At 38.1% G+C, this 19,847-nt stretch overlaps 1 protein-coding gene across 1 annotated transcript in view; it reads left to right on the top strand.

Annotated features, from left to right (window-relative positions):
• The first annotated feature begins 5,972 nt into the window (after positions 1 to 5,972).
• valopa (vertebrate ancient long opsin a) overlaps positions 5,973 to 19,847 on the top strand; it is a 73,322-nt gene continuing 59,447 nt past the window's right edge. Inside the window, exons 1-2 of the mRNA XM_062058782.1 lie at positions 5,973 to 6,525; positions 19,291 to 19,501. Of these exons, the coding sequence (XP_061914766.1) occupies positions 6,162 to 6,525; positions 19,291 to 19,501 (575 nt within the window). The 5' untranslated portion in view covers positions 5,973 to 6,161. The remainder of the gene's footprint in view (positions 6,526 to 19,290; positions 19,502 to 19,847) is intronic.

The following is a 19,847-nucleotide window of genomic DNA, read 5'->3' as shown; positions in this document are numbered from 1 at the left end:
TACAAATAAACACAGAACATTAACATTGATTCTCAAACTGCGGTACGCGTATCACTAGTGGTACGCCAGCTAATTATGTATCATATGTGCAATTACTTTTATTTGATCTAATATTACAGTGCAGTGTTTTATTTTCCTATATTTAAACAGGGTTACTGTTCAAACTATGTGTAATGTTACAGTGGCCACCATAATAAATATAATTGTTAAATAAAACCTGTAACGGCGTGGTCGCATGGTTATGCGCGGGTCGTTATCCCAAGATGCAGTAGGAAACTCCCGAGGCAATGTGCAGGTGAGACAATGATTTATTTGCATAAATCATGCAGGAAATGCCGAAAAATAAAACAGGCGTGCGATAGCACGGGAGGCAAAGCTAAGGTAGATGCTAGCGCGGAATCAAGAATAAAAAATATGGCCGTCGTTAACTGTTGCGTAGTGCAAACAAGGAAGCCAGACAGATTGTGGCGAGAAACGGGAATAAGTAGCTCTCTGATTAGTGCCCAGGAGCAGGTGGGCGTTCCGAACACTAATCAGAGGCAGGTGAAACTAATCTACAGTCATGGCAACTGAAACACAAACCCAGGGGTGCTGAAAACAGAACTGAAGTAGTCAAAACAACAGAACAAAACATGATTTGGGCAAGGGATCATAACAAAACCTCTGCCTTGTTTTTAATTGATTGATTGATTGATTGATATTGATTGATATATTTTTATTTCAAATATGCATAAAAACAAGAGCAAGCCTGATCCAATACAGTGCTATAGCCTTAACAGCCATTATAACGAAATGAAAAACAATGGAGAATAAAAAACAAAAACAAATGAGCATTGGACTTTCTTTTTCTTTTCTTTTTTTTTTTCCCTCTTTTTTTTTTTTTTACATATTTGAAAAGGAGTGAGAAGAAGTTTACACTTATTTAATCCCACCCCTTTTCTTTAAATCATAAATTACTCTGAGCTAGAACTACCTGTTCACAATGTACAAACTCAAAGAACTTATATATACTGTACATACATCATATATATATACATACATATGCACACTACACACATACATAGCCACATCATTACCACTAGTGATCATGGAAATGGTATGATGCCACCACAACAACACCACTGCCTCAATGGGCCGCCCCACACTCTTCTGTAACACAAACAACCCAATATCAAAGCCCTTCTTCATCTCTGTACCTCTGGAATACCATGTACTTATACTTCTTTTTAAACTGGTTTATGTTTGGACATTGCTTTAACTCATCCTTCAAACCATTCCATAATTTCACTCCACAAATTGAAATACAAAAACTTTTAATGGTCGTTCTATAACTAAGCATTTTGAAATTTAAATTCCCCCTTAAATTATAACCGCCCTCTCGTGTGCTGAACAATTTTTGAATGCTTCCTGGGAGTTTATTTATTTTGGCTTTATACATTATTTGTGCAGTTTGATACAAAATAATATCATTAAATTTCAATATTTTTGACTGTAAGAATAGTGAGTGAGTATGGTCCAGATATCCAACCTTGTTGATGATCCGTACAGCTCTTTTCTGAAGTATAGTTATTGAATTTAATGAGCTTTTATAATTATTCCCCCAGACTTCCACACAGTAGGTTAAATATGGTAAAACTAATGAACAGTAAAGAATGTGGAGTGATTTGTGATCCAGAACCTGCTTTGCTTTATTTATTACTGAGATGCTTCTTGACAGCTTAGATTGTACATGTTTTATATGTGATTTCCAGTTCATTTGATCGTCAATTGTAATTCCAAGGAATTTTATTTCAAAAACCCTTTCAATATCCACTCCATCTATTTGTATCTGCACCCTTGTTTCACGTGTCCTCTTTCCAAACAGTATTAACTTAGTCTTAGTCAGGTTTAATGACAATTTATTATAGTCAAACCAAGTTTTTAGTTTACTCATTTCTTCCATAATGACTTCCTGCAACTGATTTAAGTCATCCCCTGAACAAAAAATATCAGTGTCATCAGCAAATAACACTAATTTCAATAATGTAGACACTTTACATATATCATTGATATACAGGATGAACAGTTTTGGCCCCAACACTGACCCCTGGGGGACACCACAAGCAATATCCAAACATGATGAACAGCAATCCCCCAACTTCACAAACTGTTGTCTCTTATTTAAGTAGCTTTTAAGCCAATCCAATACAACTCCCCTGATTCCATACTTTTCCATTTTATTGATTAATATATCATGGTTAATTGTGTCAAATGCTTTTTTTAGATCAATAAATATTCCCATTGCATATTGTTTCTTTTCTATGGCATTTGTGATTTCCTCTATTGTTTCAACTATTGCCATTGATGTAGATCTGTTTGATCTAAACCCATATTGACAGTCAGAGAGTAATTTATGCTTTTCTATAAATGTATCTAACCTGTTATTGAATAGTTTTTCTAATATTTTAGAGAATTGTGGAAGTAAAGAGACGGGTCTATAGTTTGTGAAGTGGTGTTTGCTCCCAGTTTTAAACAGAGGTATAAGTTTAGCTATTTTCATTTCATTTGGAAATGCGCCGGTTTGAAATGACAAATTACAGATATATGTTAATGGTTTTGATATCCCTGTAATGACCTTTTTCACCAATGCCATACTAATGTCATTGGAGTCAGTGGACATTTTGTTCTTACATTTGTTTACAATATCCAACACTTCTTCTTCACCCACTGCATTTAAAAACATAGAATTGGGATTTCTCTCCAACAATCCCTCCATATTTTTACCAGTTGTCTGTGGATCTGGGATTTTTTCTGCAAGTTCAGGTCCAATACTTACAAAGAATTTATTGAAGGCATTAGCCACATCTTCAATATTATCATTTTCTTTACCATCATTTGTGAAATACGTTGGATAGTTATTTGAAGAGGTACTGTTTCTTATAATACTGTTTAATAAATTCCATATTCCTTTGATATTGTTTTTATTATCATCTAGTAATTTCTTATAATAATCTCTCTTATTTGACCTTATAATATGAGTTAATTTGTTTTTATATTTTTTATATTTATTTTCTGCTTCTTTTGTTTTCAATCTTATAAATTCCCTGTAAAGAGTGTTTTTCTTTTTGCAAGCATTTTGCAATCCCTTTGTGATCCAAGGACAATTGGTATATTTTCTTCTACTGGTGCATTCTTTTATTGGGCAATTTTTATCATATAATGACCTAAATATTCTCAAGAATATATTGTAAGCACTATTAACATCACCATTTTCATAAATTACATCCCAATTCTGCTCCAGTAAATCATGTTTAAATGAACTAATGGATTCCTCTGATCTCGTTCTTCTGTATTGGGTTGGCTTTTCTAGTTTTTTTGTCCTGTAGTTTCCATTAAATATCAGAAAAACTGGGAGGTGGTCAGTGATATCTTTGATCAATAGCCCACTTACGGTCTTATTCTCAATATCATTAGTGAATATGTTGTCGATTAGAGTGGCAGAGTGAGACGTAATTCGACTGGGTCTGGTGATTTTGGGATATAGACTCATACTGTACATTGTGTCAATGAAATTATCTATATATTTAGTTTTACTGGGATTTAACATGTCAATATTAAAGTCTCCACAAATGAAGACAGCTTTACTAACGTTACTCTCCTTTGAAAACAGGCATTCCATCCAATCTGTAAAACGTTCTAAGCTTGTACCTGGCGATCTGTATACACAACTAATAATGACATTTCTACTTTTTTCCATACAAATTTCAATTGTTAGACATTCAAGTAGGTTATCAACCACAGTTGTCATATCATCCAGACGTTTGAATCTCAAGGTGTTATCCACATAGATTGCCACCCCTCCACCCCCCTTGTTTTGTCTATTCATATTAATAAAATCATAACCATCCAGTTCAAAATCTGTCACTTTTTCACTGTTAATCCAAGTTTCAGATACTGCAATTATGTTAAATGGTTGTGAAAAGGTGTGTAAATAGTCCTCGATGTCCTTGAAATTCCTGTTTAGGCTTCTACTATTGAAATGGATAATGGACACTTTGCCTTTAGTAATAATATTCTGGTTGTACTGTTCATTGGTGTAGTAGCAGCAGTTCTCATTGATATTGAGGAGGAAATTATTGTCCGGGTCTATATCATGTTCCAAGTCTTGTAGGTGGTGCTCAGTGTATTGAGATGCTTTCAACTGTACATTGTCATATTCACTTACCAACTGAATTATGTGGCTAGTGTCATCTTGCGTATTGTCAATGTGTGTCATGATTGTGTTTAATCGCTTTTACCTTACATTCCAGTTCATACGTCATATTCGTTCAGATCTTCGATGTTTCTAATCAGCAGCACTTTGGCGCTCTCCGGAGTGCCGTTGAGTTTGATGAATACTTTACAGTTCGCAGTCCAAGTTTGTAGAATTTTCTTCTCTCTCCTCATTTGGCGTGCTTTTCGGGCTATATCAGCATTTCGTTTGGTCAAATGGTCGTTCATGTATACGTTTGTTCCTTTTAGCTTCCTTCCCTGTTTTAGCAACGCGATCTTGTGCTTTCTATTGACAAATCTCAGAACTACGCTCGGCTTGTCGTTTGTTCCTCTCCTGGGCAAGAGGTGACATGCTTCGATGCTGTTACAGTCCAGTTGTATATCCTTGGACTGCATGAAGACCGCCACCTGTCGCTCCATCGAAATAACATCCAACTCCGCCGGCTCCCCTCCATTCGCTGGGGCTACTGCTCGTGCGTAAGACCGGGGTTTGATGCTAAGTCCGGTGATGATCACATCATTGATCCGTGTGTACTGCTCTATATCAGCAACTCTGTTCTCCAGAATTGCGATTTTCTTGTCTTTCTCCAAATTGTCAGCCCTCATCTGATCCAGCTGCACAACAAGGGACATGATGGTTTTCTGCTGCTCCTTGATCATAGCAACTTCCTCGATCAGAGTGTCGATTGACTTTTTAAGTTCGCTATAATCAGCCTTGGGCGCCATCTCGTCTTTGTAACAGCGCACCGGCTATTCACTCCAGACATTCACTTGTTAAATTAATTGCAAACTTTCTCCTTACATTATTAAACTTAAATGTTTGGAGTAAAATTCGCGAGCGCCGGTTCAGCTACCGATTTTTTAATGAATACTTTGGCCTACCATGCTACTGTATTTTAATGTTGGTCATAATGGTGGTACTTGGAGAGCCAAGTTTTTTTCTGAGCTGGAACTTGGTGAAAAAATGTTTGAGAACCACTGCATTAATACATTAAAAGAGACAGGCACGTCCAACCGGTAGGAGGCCACGGGGATGACCCAGGACACGTTCGATAGACTATGTCTCCCGGCTGGCCTGGGAACGCCTCAGGATCCCCTGGGAGGAGGTGGACGAAGTGGCTGGGGAGAGGAAAGTCTGGGCTTCCCTGCTTAGGCCCCCGCGACCCGACCTCGGATAAGCGGAAGAAGATGGATGGATGGAGACAGGCTAAATTATTCTATATCAAAATCTGTTTTTAAGGTTGCATATGTGCAAAATAGCCTTATAATTGGGGAATTGGGGAATTAAATGCGCAGAATTGTTGGAGTTGGGGGTTAAATCACCAAAACTGATTCCTGGGTGTGGCCACCGCTGCTGCTCACTGCTCCCCTCACCTACCAGGGGGTGAGGGGGATGGGTCAAATGCAGAGGATAATGTCACCACACCTAGTGTGTGCGACAATCATTGGTACTTTAACTTTTTAACTTTAGGCAGCGTTGTTGCAATATATAATGACTTTGACAGAGAGTTAAAGGTGCTTGGGTTGATGCCAGTAAGACGTTTTGAGCATTAAAGTGCGAAGTTGCCAGCATGACATCTTGGAGAGGCACGGAGGAGGATGGAGGATGGCGCAGGGGTCCAATGTGCTGTCCGGGAGGTTGGCAGAGCAGCAGCCTATAAAAGAGCAACAACTTGCCACCGGCCGCTCAGTCATGCTCTCGCAACCTGCAGGACGCGTGTGGGGCTTGCGCGCACTCCGCCACTGATCCTCTCCTCACTTTTTCCCCTGTTTCGCTGAAATGCACATTTCCCGCGTGGATCTCTGCGTGTGAACTTTATTACAAGACGGTCGGATGCAGTGAGCGCGTTTGACGCAAAGTTGACCCACCAAAGTGCGGGATTCGGTGCGCAGCATTGGGGTCATGGACTATGGAGGCTCTAAGTCTGACCGCCAACGCCGTGTCCTACACTGCGGTGGCCGAGCTGAGCCCGACTGACGACCCGTTCACCGGACCCATCCAGAACATCGCGCCATGGAACTTCACCATCTTGGCCGTGCTCATGTTTGTGGTCAGCTCGCTGTCGCTGAGCGAGAACTTCCTGGTCATGTTTGTCACGTACAAGTTTAAACAACTCAGACAGCCGCTCAACTACGTCATCGTCAACTTGGCCATCGCCGACTTCCTGGTTTCCCTCACCGGTGGACTCATAAGTTTCCTGACGAACGCCAGAGGTTATTTCTTCCTGGGCCGCTGGGCATGTGTGGCGGAAGGCTTTGCGGTCACTTTTTTCGGTAGGTGCTTGTCATTTCTGTCACTTTTGTCGTCTGTCTGCGTGTGTGTGAGCTTTCAGCTGCAGGTGTCAGTGTTGGAACGTTGTTTGAAACACTTGAATAATAGCGTATTATACGGCTCGTCTTCATCAATGCTGAGTTCACCGTCAATAGTATTTTTTACTTCAAATATTTCTTATTAAGAAAGACAGCATACACTATGGCATTAAGCCAGATTGTATTTAGCACATATGATTGCCAAATCCTATAAAGATGAACAAAGGAACACCTTGCTGTTGTCCTCATCCATACCTTCATCTGTGGCATTGGATTCAAAAAGTTAACCGTGAGCGTAAACGAGGGACTTTCTCAGCTAAACGTTTGCTCTAAGTTTGTCCAAATTTGGCTGTGATACTCCGAATGGAATGATTCTCTCGTAAAATAGTTGTTCATGTTCAATTTTAGACATAGACTTAGACAAACTTTAATGATCCACAAGGGAAATTGTTCCACACAGTAGCTCAGTTACAAAGGATTGAAAGTGCAAGGATGGAAAGGATAATGCAGGTATAAAGTAGACACAAAATGTACCGTAGTAGCAATAAGAAATATAACATATACATAATATTTACATAGTATATATACAGTATATGATATACACTGATATATTATATTATTATAATTATATTATATTTTTATATAATATAAAGAATATATAACAATGACCATGTACAATATTACAGTATATTCAATTTGATTTCCTTTATTTAACTAGGTAAAGACTCATTGAGATTAAAATCTCTTTTTCATGAGCGACCTGACAAACAGGGTGGCACAAACAAAGTTACAATAATAATTACAACAAGACAATACAACAGCAGTCATAGATCAAAAGGTCAAAAATAAATTTAAATGATGAACTAATAATTCAATTTAAAAGCAAGTACATTCCCCAAGAGAACTGGTTTCTCGATCTTTTAAAATGGACTTAAACTCTCCCAAAGGGATCAATTCTGGTAGCCTCAGATCTTTCTGGATGTCATTCCATGACCAGGGAGCAGCATAATTGAATGCTTTTTTTCCCCCCAAGTTCTGTGTTGGCTCTAGGAACCAACATGTGGATGACATCCTGTGAGTGTAGGCTATAATGACTGGAGTCTCTACACACAAAGGAACACAGATAGGTGGGGACAAGTCCAAGAAGACATTTATATATAAAAACTATCCATCGTGAGAAAGTCTTCGGGCAGTTAAAGACGGACAGTTTGCCTTTGCATGCACAGTGCAGTGGTGGACACGATTTCCACAACCAGTAATAAAACTGAAGGCACAGTGATATACAGTGTCTAGTTTTTTCAAGTAAGTGCCAGGTGCATTCACAAAATGCAAGTCTCCATAATCAAGTAAAGGAATAAAGGTGGATGAGATCAGATGTTTCTTAACTTTTAGGGAAAAACAAGACTTATTTCTAAGAAACCCAATTTTTATTTATGTAACAGCTGCAGTATAAAATGGAGAGTAGATCCAGCAGAAAATAGACATTATAAACAAAGAGAGGTAGCTAACATAGAAGCGGTCAGGTAATAGACAGATATCATCTATTGCTGTATGGGTAGTGATTAGGGATGTCCGATAATGGCTTTTTGCCGATATCCGATATTCCGATATTGTCCAACTCTTTAATTACCGATACCGATATCAACCGATACCGATATCAACCGATATATGCAGTCGTGGAATTAACACATTATTATGCCTAATTTGGACAACCAGGTATGGTGAAGATAAGGTACTTTTTAAAAAAATTAGTAAAATAAGATAAATAAATTAAAAACATTTACTTGAATAAAAAAGAAAGTACAACAATATAAAAACAGTTACATAGAAACTAGTAATGAATGAAAATTAGTAAAATTAACTGTTAAAGGTTAGTACTATTAGTGGACCAGCAGCACGCACAATCATGTGTGCTTACCGACTGTATCCCTTGCAGACTGTATTGATATATATTGATATATAATGTAGGAATCAGAATATTAATAACAGAAAGAAACAACCCTTTTGTGTGAATGAGTGTAAATGGGGGAGGGAGGTTTTTTGGGTTGGTGCACTAATTGTAAGTGTATCTTGTGTTTTTTATGTTGATTTAATTAAAAAACAAACAAAAAAAACCGATACCTATAATAAAAAAAACGATACCGATAATTTCCGATATTACATTTTAACGCATATATCGTCCGATAATATCGGCCTGCCGATATTATCGGACATCTCTAGTAGTGATTATACAGCTGGATGGAGTGCGGAATGAAGGAATTTTAATACGTCATTTAAAATTATTTTATATATCAACGATACACAGTAAAATAGAATATAAACCCTTTGTTGTCATTGTCATAGGAACAACGGAATTAAGTACTAATATTTTTAGCCCAGTTAAGTTGCACCAGGACGAAAACGTCTTTATGGCGTTAATAGTGTATACATCCTTTTTTTACTTTTTTGCATATACTTCAGTCCTAAACAAATGTAGCAAAATGTCATGTTTTTTTATGTTAACCATTTGTATGCCTATTTGACCTATTGTCAGTTTTTTATTTTCAAATAAAAAACATAAAATTAGCTATCACAGTGGTCTGCAACCCATGGCTCTGGAGCCCTATGTGGCTCTTCTGCCTCCTTGTTGTGGCTCCCTCAAATTTTCTTTAACCACGGAGTGAGAACATTTTTCATTTTTAAAGAAAATTTGTGTAATTTCCGACTGTCTATGAGGCAGTGAATGTGCACAAGTTGAGTTCTGAGGCTAAAGTAAAAAAGACTGAAAGCCAGTGTTTTCAGTTCAGCTTCTTGAGTGTAAAAGCCCTTGGAGAAAAAAGGAAAAAAGAGATTAATTTCACATGGACAGATTGCGTTTCCTGTAAAATAATTAAAAAACAATATGAAAACTTTCAGATGTTTATAAGTTGTTACGTTTTGCGGCTCAATACTATTTTTCTTTCGTTAACACAAATAACTGCTTTGCTGTGGGCTTTTGTAATCCATCCATCCATCCATTTTCTATTATGTATGCCACAGATGATTAGGTCAAATAATAGAATAAAATGAATGACTGCTTTCCGTTACAGCAAGACAATCACAAGATAATTTAGCTTAATGTTTATAGCGATATACTGTATTACCCTTCCTGATGTTTCCTGGTCGGGGATTGAATCCACACTGGCTTCCACAAACAGACAAAGCATGTTTCATTGCACCACCAGGGATTAATAAGAAATACATTAATTCTGCTATGATATTCTTAAATTTGTGACAGGGCATATTTGAAATGACTGGGAATAAGTTTTAACATAAAACACCTTGTCATTAAGTAATTGACACTTTTTAGAAAATATTTTTGATTCTCACAGCAATATGGCCAAAATGTGTCACTTTTAAACTCAATACGGTACACATATTTGTGTTTCTAAATACAGGATCATTCTGTTTTTTTAATGGACGGATGTTAACCCTATAAAATACACCTCACGCCAAAACCCAATACCATCCAATCCAAGAGTAATATGAAAAGATTTGCCTCTGGCACATTGTTTTGATATTTCTATTAAATATGGATTGGTTTTAGAACATGCAATTTCATTTTGGCATACATTGAATCATGATGACATTGACAGCTATTCTTTTTCAACTTCAAATTAAAAAGTTTGGTGACCTCTCTGCACTGCAGTTGTAGACTGCAGTGCAGAGAGTAATGTACGATAATTATGTATCGTACATTATGATACATAAACGTAGGCTGTAAAAACATATAAACATATAAAAACATGGGAACATCTCATTAAAAGTAAACATGTTTATCTACTTTAATGCAGGGGTGTGCCAACTTTTTGCACCCCTGGTCATATACAGAAAAACTGAAGAATGATGTCTTATTTTACTTATCGTATTTTCCGGACCGTAGGGCGCACCGGATTATACGGCACACTGCCGATGAGCGGATCTATTTTCATACAAAAGGCACACCGGATTATAAGGCGCATTAAAGGGGTCATATTATAAAACATTTTTTAATTTAAAACACTTCCTTGTGGTCTACATCTATGGTCAAAATGTTGCATAGATGATATTTTACAGACCATCTTCAAGTCGCTGTCTGACGGTCGCTTCAGGATGCGCCGTTTTGTGGGCGGTCTCATTTACGTGGCTCACCATGACAGCGTCTTCTCCTCGTCATATTTGTTATACCTGTGTAGTGTGCAAGGACTTTAGTCGAAGAAGTGTCAACAGATGGAACTGTTTTGATGAGCAGCATCTCCTCATCTGTGGCTCACTAGTGCAACAACAATGTGTCCCGTGAAAAAACGTCCGACTGGAACTCTCTAATAGCTAAAGTTCTGTGGGTGAATTATGTAAACCCACTACACTGGTAGTTTTTAGCGCTTTCATAGCGAGTTTACTGACACATACGAGTTAGAACTTTATGCTACTTCGTATTATAAATGGCAACAGCGGAGGATGTATGCTTCATAACAAGAAGATAGAGGAAAAGAAGAAGCTTATCGACTACGTCGTTGGCACAGACTACAATGGCGGTCGCGCGCAAATTTTCAGGACTTATGCAGATCTCAAATACACATCAGCAGGTACAAGAAGGTAAGAAAAGTTGGTTTTGCATAATATTGTAAAACATAACACCAGATAATATGTCTGCTAATAGGAGCCATTTTGCTGTCCTAATACTTGTATGTTGAATTACAGCACGTCTGACTACGGTAGCCGGAATGCGCCTACTCCATCAAGGACTGTGCGCCTTCATAGCTTACCAAAGTCGTACTAAAACATTTTCACAGATTTTTGAACGCCGTGTGTAATGTTTTATATTCTCAATGGGACATTTATAGTTTTGGTGTTCTTTACTGGCGTCATAATGCATCTACACATATCCCCTATGTGTGACTACCATCTACTGGTAACACTTATCATTACACTTTTTACCAAATATAATAGCTTTGAGGTAGGTAAGCACCACCAGAATTATTTTCGTGCGGAAAAAATCCATCAAGGAATTGCTCTTGACAAAGTAGTCTGTCCATGCATCATTCCACAAGCGTGATTGGCCAAACAAGGAATTCCATGCGTTGCTGACCCAGTTTGTCTTTTATGGAGAACGAGTGCAAAATACGCCACAATTTGGACAAAGAAAGTTGTGAATGCCAGCACTTTGAGAAGCTGAGAACAAATATTGAAAGCGTCTTCAATAAAAGGTAAAAGTGAGACGTTAAATGTGAATTTAATAATGTATTTTTATTTATTTATTTTATAATTTTATGTATTTTACATTGTTTTCTGCATATAATTATTTTCTATATAATGTGTTTTGTTTTTTTAATATTTTGAGAGGTCTGGTTAATTGAATGTATTTCTTATGAGAAAAACTGTATACATTTTTGTACGATTTGGTTTTTTTCTGACCCTTTGGAACGGATTAATAACGAAAATTGAGGGACACCCCTGTCTTAAAGGTATCATTTTAATTTAACTATTGTGATCGGGGCGGGATTATGCAGGTGTCGCGCCTTCAAATCCACATTGGAGTCAAATTTGAATGATATCCCAATGTTTTTATAGATGTTTGGAATGATGATACAAATCATTCGGTGCCAGCATTTAAAGGCCTACTGAAATGAAATTTTTTTATTTAAACGGGGATAGCAGATCCATTCTATGTGTCATACTTGATCATTTCGCGATATTGCCATATTGTTGCTGAAAGGATTTAGTAGAGAATATCGACGATAAAGTTGCAACTTTTGGTCACTGATAAAAAAAACCCTTGCCTGTACCGGAAGTAGCGTGACGTCAACAGTTGAAAGGCTCCTCACATTTTCCTATTGTTTTCAATGCAGCTAGAGCGATTCGGACCGAGAAAGCAACGATTACCCCATTAATTTGAGCGAGGATGAAAGATTCGTGGATGAGGAACGTTAGAGTGAAGGACTAGAATGCAGTGCAAGACATATCTTTTTTCGCTCTGACCGTAACTTAGGTACAAGCTGGCTCATTGGATTCCACACTCTCTCCTTGTATTTTAAACCACCTCGGATACTATATCCTCTTGAAAATGAGAGTCGAGAACACGAAATGGACATTCACAGTGACTTTTATCTCCACGACAATACATCGGCGAAGCTCTTTAGCTACTGAGCTAACGGGATAGCATCAGGCTCAAATGCAGATAGAAACAAAATAAATAAATCCCTGACTGAAAGGATAGACAGAAGATCAACAATACTATTAAACCATGGACATGTAAATACACGGTTAATGCTTTCCAGCCTGGCGAAGTTTAACAATGCTGTTGCTAACGACGCCATTGAAGCTAACTTAGCAACTGGACCTCACAGAGCTATGCTAAAAACATTAGCTATCCACCTACGCCAGCCAGCCCTCATCTGCTCATCAACACCCGTGCTCACCTGCGTTCCAGCGATCGACGGTGCGACGAAGGACTTCACCCGATCACAGATGCGGTCACAGATGCGGTCACAGATGCGGTCACAGATGCGGTCGGCGAGACGGAGGAAGTTAAGGTGAGTTCGGCGGCTAGCGCGTCTGCTATCCATCTCTGTCCTCCTGGTTATGTTGCTGTAGTCCGCCGCTAATACACCGATCCCACCTACAACTTTCTTCTTTGCAGTCTCCATTGTTCATTAAACAAATTGCTAAAGATTCACCAACACAGATGTCCAGAATACTGTGACATTTTGAGATGAAAACAGAGTTTTTTGTATAGGATTCAATGTGTCCGCATACTTCCCGTTTCAACGATTGACGTCACGCGCATACGTCATCATACAAAGACGTTTTCAACCGGAAGTTTAGCGGGAAATTTAAAATTGCACTTTATAAGTTAACCCGGCCGTATTGGCATGTGTTGCAATGTTAAAATTTCATCATTGATATATAAACTATCAGGCTGCGTGGTCGGTAGTAGTGGGTTTGTCGTAGAATTTCTGACCTTTTGACCTATATTTCTTGTCTATTAAGAATGTCTGCTCATTTTCAATTCTCTTCTATTTTGTGCCATTGAATGGACCAGTTGTGGGACAAAGGTGAATATGGAGTTATGCCAACCTGTCTACAGAATGTTTAGATTTTCCAAATATGACTAAGAGATACAAGGTTGGTTGTTGGAACAGACAAACCAAAACAAAAACAATCATGACGCACGAGATAAAAACAGTGACGCACGAGATAAAAAACAGTGACGCACAAGAGACATATAAAAAATGGCAGAAGACCGGAACTCAAATGAGATTTTGGCTTGTGTGTGTCTTGTTTGCTCTGGAGTACATGTGGTCTGTCTGCACAGCCAACTCAATTCAACCTGCACTTCTGATAATGGGTAAATAAATTTGTTGTACTAAACTACTTTTGTTGCCTGCTTAAGCTTCGGACAATCCACTACAGGTTTCAGTAGGCCTTTAATGCTATAAATATTAATAACTACAATGGCACACTTATGAGCAAAGTAATAACACCTTCTGCATATGATGAGATTAAATGTTTCACTTCAATAGTCTTAGTGTACAGTATACTATGTTATTTTGTGTGTCGACACTACTTGTTAAAATGCAAATTAATTTTTTTACCACAAGCCCATGATGTAATTTTAAATGAATGATCCTTATGCTCCCTTGTGATATGATTACAATTGAATACTGGATCTGCGACAAAGTCTTACCGTCAAACCCCTAAACAATTAATATCTTTCTCTCAGCAAATGTGAGCAGTCTCTCACTGCAGGTGCATGACTAATAATAATAATAAGTGGGTTAGCAGTGTTGTGAACACCAATAACATTTAACTAAGTCAGTTCGCCAAGGTCCCGAGACAGTTTGAGTGTTGATTTAGGCAAATGCTTCTAATTGGATTGGGTAATATCCCATCTTAACATGAATGGCTGAGTTTACAAATGAGTATGACACGGGACGTACTCATTACAGGACTTGTGATTGTTATTGTAGGTGTAAAAACACACAAATGCATCGCTACAGTAGTTTTAAGTTAATTTCATTATTACCAGCTAAAATCCTCCATATGTGTAAATGTCAAATTACATTTTGCTCACTTGCATATGTATAAACCCCAATGCTTTTGCCCCTAATGATGTTCAGAACTCCTCAAAGTACCGTATTAATTAATTTCAGTAAAAGATAAATAATCAGAATAGTTTACATGGATAAATTGTTTTTATGTTAAATTATCACCACCCAGTAGGGGTGGCATTGTGGTGATATATGACTGTTGAAACAAATAACTTCTGTAATGGTGACATAAAACACATTCTGTTGCAAGGATGACCGAAGAAACCATCTTGCATAATACATTATCCTCGTGGGAACTTCATGTAATATGTAATCAATGGTCGGCTGGAGAAAAAATCTCGTCTTGTACATGGAGCGCCTCTTCACTTCAGGGCGGGGTTTTAGTGGCCGACAGCTATGTCACTGATTCCAGTGATCTGTGTGGGTGTGTTTTAGTAAATTGGAAACTGATTAAGATGAGCAAGCTGTAGGTTCCTCCAATTTTGCTCAGGATGTCCATATTAAATAAATTAATATAATAAATGGAAACAGAATATTGTGCATTTGTGTATCAACACTCCCATCTTACAGTATTAAAACATGTGACACAAAAAGTGTCAGTTTCATTAGTGAATCTTTGTATCCGCTCATGTTTTCATGTATGAAACATAATTGAACATCCTGATTTCCACTACTCCCTTTATCCTCCACACTAAGCTGAGACATTGAGGGCCCGTGGCTGTGCGGACAAAGGTAATTACCCGCTTGGTGAGAGTGAGTTATTACCATAATTAAAGGCAGCTTTTTTTTAACCCATCAGGAGGTAGCCTAATTCAACGACCAGGTATCATTTAACTATTTCTAGCATCACTGCTGCTACTAATGCCTTTTTATGTTACAGAATATGGATCTGTTTTCAATCAAAAGAACATAGCTGCACTATAGGACTGGACAATTGTTAGAATTTTTAACTCGATCTCATTTTTGGCTTCTCATGATCATAAAAATATTATAATCGGAAAAAGTGGTTAATGAGCTGTACAACATACATGCAAATTCCTGAGCTTGTAAAAGTTAAACGGATGAGTGAGCGTATTAGTGAAAATAAGACCACATCTACTAGAAGTTTGGAATCTTAACATGGTTGCTACATTTTATTTGACAGAGAGCTAATATGCCTACTTAATAATCGCGTAACTCAACAAAAAAAGTGAAGTCATATAATTTCCGCGTTAAAATAACCGCAGACAGAATCACAGAATTTGCCAATAAAACGGAATCCGCTGTTAAATAGAAGAATATCACAGACAATTTACATACAAGTGAGGGTAATACTGTCATTGTGAGGAGAAGGAACATTAGTTTGGAGAGATAATGTGTCCAGGCCCCCTCATTTATCTCCGAAACACGCAACCTCTGCGTCCTGAACTAAACAATGTCAAGCCCGGCATTTGAAACACAGACTAAACTATGAAGCTAAAGCTAACAAGAACAATCCATACACCCATAACACATCTCCTCTACTTGTGTGGTTGTGAACGACATCAACGATGTAAGATCAATGTACAAATAGGCCAGGAGTCGTAACTTGAAAGGATCTCTTTTTTTTTTCTTCCAAACCGCCGCAAGTCATCTTCACACTTCAAACTCGGAACAACAGCACACTTCCCCCCTTCACAATAACAGCACTGTGCGCAACATCCGGTCTGACAGCGCTAACAAAATAAAGGTTTCAAGAAAGTACTTTGTACTCAATGCACTCAATGTACTCAAATACTGGTCAAAATTGCACCAATGAATGTGAGGATTTTTTTTTGCATTTACTTACTTACTTAATCCTCTTCTTCCCGGATGGGAAATGAGGCTTCGACGACTCGGCCGGGTTAACTTACGCCATTCATCTCGCTGCTGTGCTAGTCTCTGTGCCTCGCCCCATGTAAGCTTCATCTCTTAACATATATTCGTGACACAAAAGCACCCACTCTTTGATGGTAAAGTATACCGTATTTTTCGGACTATAAGTCGCTCCGGAGTATACGTCGCACCAACCGAAAATGCACAATAAAGAAGGAAAAAAACATATATACATCGCACTGGAGTATAAGTCGCATTTTTGGGGGAAATTTATTTGATAAAATCCAACAGGGCAGCACTGTGGGAGAGGGGTTAGTGCGTCTGCCTCACAATACGAAGGTCCTGAGTAGTCCTGGGTTCAATCCCGGGCTCGGGATCTTTCTTTGTGGAGTTTGCATGTTCTCCCCTTGACTGCGTGGGTTCCCTCCGGGTACTCCGGCTTCCTCCCACCTCCAAAGACATGCACTTGGGGATAGGTTGATTGGCAACACTAAAATTGGCCCTAGTGTGTGAATGTGAGTGTGAATGTTGTCTGTCTATCTGTGTTGACCCTGCGATGAGATGGCGACTTGTCCAGGGTGTACCCCGCCTTCCGCCCGATTGTAGCTGAGATAGGCTCCAGCGCCCCCGTGACCCCGAAGGGAATAAGCGGTAGAAAATGGATGGATGGAAAATCCAACACCAAGAATAGACATTTGAAAAGCAATTTAAAATAAATAAAGAATAGTGAACAACAGGCTGAATAAGTGTACGCCATATGACACATAAATAACCAACTGAGAACGTGCCTGGTATGTTAACGCAACACATCATGGCAAGAGTCATTCAAATAACTATAACATATAGAACATGCTATACATTTACTCACTCCCGATTGCTAAATCCGATGAAATCTTCCTCCAAGGTGTTGCCTCTGGTATGTCCTTTCTTTCTGCTGCTCGATCGCCGTTCTCTGCTGCATATTTCACTACGTCCAGCTTGTAATCTGCAGTATATGATTTCCTTTTCTGTGCCATTTTTGTTCAGTCCTTCTCAGTTTTTATAAGTTACCGCCAAATGTTGATGTGATCCATTTTAATAGCTACGGCAGTAGCATATAGCATATAGCAGTTAGCATCTCATGACCCACAATGCACTTCTGCCATGACCCTCCCCTGCCGAATTCTTATTGGTTGACGTGTGTGTGACGATTGCTGCCATTTGCTTCGTCTCTTACGCGAATTAGATAAATAATATTATTTGATATTTTACGGTAATGTGTTAATAATTTCACACATAAGTCGCTCCGGAGTATATGTCGCACCCACGGCCAAACTATGAAAAAAACTGCGATTTATAATCCAAAATATACGGTAAGTGTAAAAGCTAAAAAATGGAATTCAATAAATGTTTTGCAGAAAAAACACATTTTATTGTTTTCTCTTTTAGCTATTGTTATTGTGAAAATACTGTAAAGTAGTGGTTCTCAAACTTCCTCCATAGAATAGACAAACAGCTCTGATTATTTTTTTTATTATTTAAAAGAAATATGTTTTTGTTTAATATAATTCTACCCAAACATTTAATAAAGTCAAGTACTAATAAGGCAACAAGAGAAGTCTCCACAAGAGAAGTATCCAACACTTCTCTTTTCTAAAGTAAATCTCTACAGCAGATATGGGCATCTACATCAACTATATGATTTGCCTAAGTGGCTGGACAGGACAAATGTCAAAAAAAAATTAAGTTAGATTTTTTTTAATTGATTAAAAATTGTTACAAATAAGAATCAAAAATCAATACTAATTATCATTCTGTCGTCTTTTTTTTGTATTTATATATCCCACAGTTTTCATCGGATTGGAACCGTTCCAGTATCAAAACCTTTAGCTCGGTCGAGATACCTTTGCTTCCATTTTTAAATCTTCTTAAATAACCCAGATTACCATGAATTCCAGGTTTTCCAGGACAAATTTCCCTTTGGAAATTAATGCGCTAAATTTCAAACTTGCACAATTTCCACAAATTTTCATCGGATTGGCACCGCTGCACCATCCACACATTCCACTCACCCTAGACATTGATTTCCCGGTTTCAAAAATTACCGGTTTTCCAGGAATTACCAGGAACTTTTCCCCATTGAAAATAAAAAGGCAACATACAAACCTATCCATATCCCACATTTCTCATTCGATTCAATCCGTTCCACCATCCACACACTCCACTCATTCCGGTTCTGAAAATTTTCGGATTACTCGTAATTACCAGGAATTTTTGATGAATGAATGGGCAATATACAAACATCTAAATATCCCACATTTCTCAACGTATTGCAACGATTCCGAAGTCAAAATGCTCTTTGCACGTGTTAGTCAACTGTTAGCATGCTTTTAATGTATTGCTGTTACTGTTATTAATTGTTTACTTGTTGTTGTTTATTCCTTACTAATTCATATCCGGTTGTTCTTTTAAATAATATTTGAAGTTACGTTTTGGTGGTATAGTAAATCGTTATTTCAATATCAATCAAAATAATTGTGAATTATTACTTTTGCAATATTCATCCAACCCTACTGCACTACAGGAGAAGAAGTTGTACGCCATCCTGATGAAGTTCCAAAGGCTAATGTTTTTAACAGTAATGCCAATTTCAGTTGAAGGAGGGAAGTCATTTCAAAGAGATCAGCAGATGCAAAATCACAGCCATCACACCCTCTAATTATATAACATTTGGGAAAATGGCTATGTAATTTCATTACTGTGTTAGATACCACATGATAAACAATGTGCAGTCACTATCACAGATCTTGATGATGAACTTTTATCTGGGTCTGCTTATGTTTTCCTCATCGTTTGCTGTTTACGTCAGGAATCGTGGCCCTATGGTCTCTGGCCATTCTATCTTTCGAACGATTCTTTGTGATCTGCCGACCTCTGGGCAACATCCGACTGCAAGCCAAACACGCCATAATGGGTCTACTCTTCGTCTGGACCTTTTCCTTCATTTGGACCTTCCCTCCGGTGCTGGGCTGGAACAGATACACTATCAGCAAGATTGGAACAACCTGTGAGCCTGACTGGTGAGAAACTCCCAAGCTTTCATCTATTGGTGACCTTTGACCTTTAAAATAATGAGAAATGAGATATGTGGTCATTAATAAAACAGTAAACAATAAGACAAAAACAGGCATTAGCCATTCCATGAATTACTGTTCCATTGTATTTGGGGTTAAGAGAGGTAATGTTCTGCTAATAAGGGATGGCACGTTGTCTAGTGGAAGTAATAAAGTGTTTGTGTTCTAAAAAAGGCAAATAACTACATCATTACTAAAGTAATGCATCTAATACTGCTTTCCCCGACTCACTTATTTCACACACTACTTAGTCACCAGCGACCTGGGCCGATAACAAATTTTGCTGAAGGAT

The sequence above is a fragment of the Entelurus aequoreus genome, linkage group LG09 (genome assembly GCF_033978785.1).
Source record: "Entelurus aequoreus isolate RoL-2023_Sb linkage group LG09, RoL_Eaeq_v1.1, whole genome shotgun sequence".
Taxonomy (NCBI): domain Eukaryota; kingdom Metazoa; phylum Chordata; class Actinopteri; order Syngnathiformes; family Syngnathidae; genus Entelurus; species Entelurus aequoreus.
The sequence above is the reverse complement of the archived record's forward strand: the minus strand, read 5'-3'. Positions and strand labels throughout refer to the sequence as shown.